The 337-nt window shown below is 69.1% G+C and overlaps 1 protein-coding gene across 1 annotated transcript in view; it reads right to left on the bottom strand.

Moving 5' to 3' along the window:
• CASKIN2 (CASK interacting protein 2) overlaps window positions 1-337 on the bottom strand; it is a 24,778-nt gene that overhangs the window by 2,468 nt on the left and 21,973 nt on the right. The window contains 1 exon segment of the mRNA XM_015563307.1: window positions 100-262. Within this exon segment, the coding sequence (XP_015418793.1) occupies window positions 100-262 (163 nt within the window).

Genomic DNA, 337 nt, shown 5'->3' with positions numbered 1-337 from the left:
CAGGGGGGCCAGCCAAGTACGAGAAGGCTCGGGGTGCCCCCGGAGGTGGCCCTGGGGCTGGGCTGGAGGGGGAGGCCTGGGGGTACATAAAAACATAACCAGGAGGCCCTTGGCCAGGAAGTGGGGAACAGAGCTTAGGGGGCCGCTCTGTGCCCTCCGGAAGGTTCCTTTCCTGTGGGGTGCTAGGGTCTCCACTGCTGGGCTGAGGGGCAGGCTGCTCCTGCGAGTGGCCTGACCCCCGTGAGCGAGCTCCAATGCTCTCCTGGCTCGGGGAGCGGGCAGGGGGCAGGGGGAGTGGCTCAGGGCCGCCCCCGGCCATGGCTGCCTGTAGCTCTGG

This window comes from Myotis davidii, unplaced genomic scaffold, assembly GCF_000327345.1.
Source record: "Myotis davidii unplaced genomic scaffold, ASM32734v1 scaffold539, whole genome shotgun sequence".
Taxonomy (NCBI): Eukaryota; Metazoa; Chordata; class Mammalia; order Chiroptera; family Vespertilionidae; genus Myotis; species Myotis davidii.
This window is presented reverse-complemented; position numbering and strand designations above follow the sequence as displayed.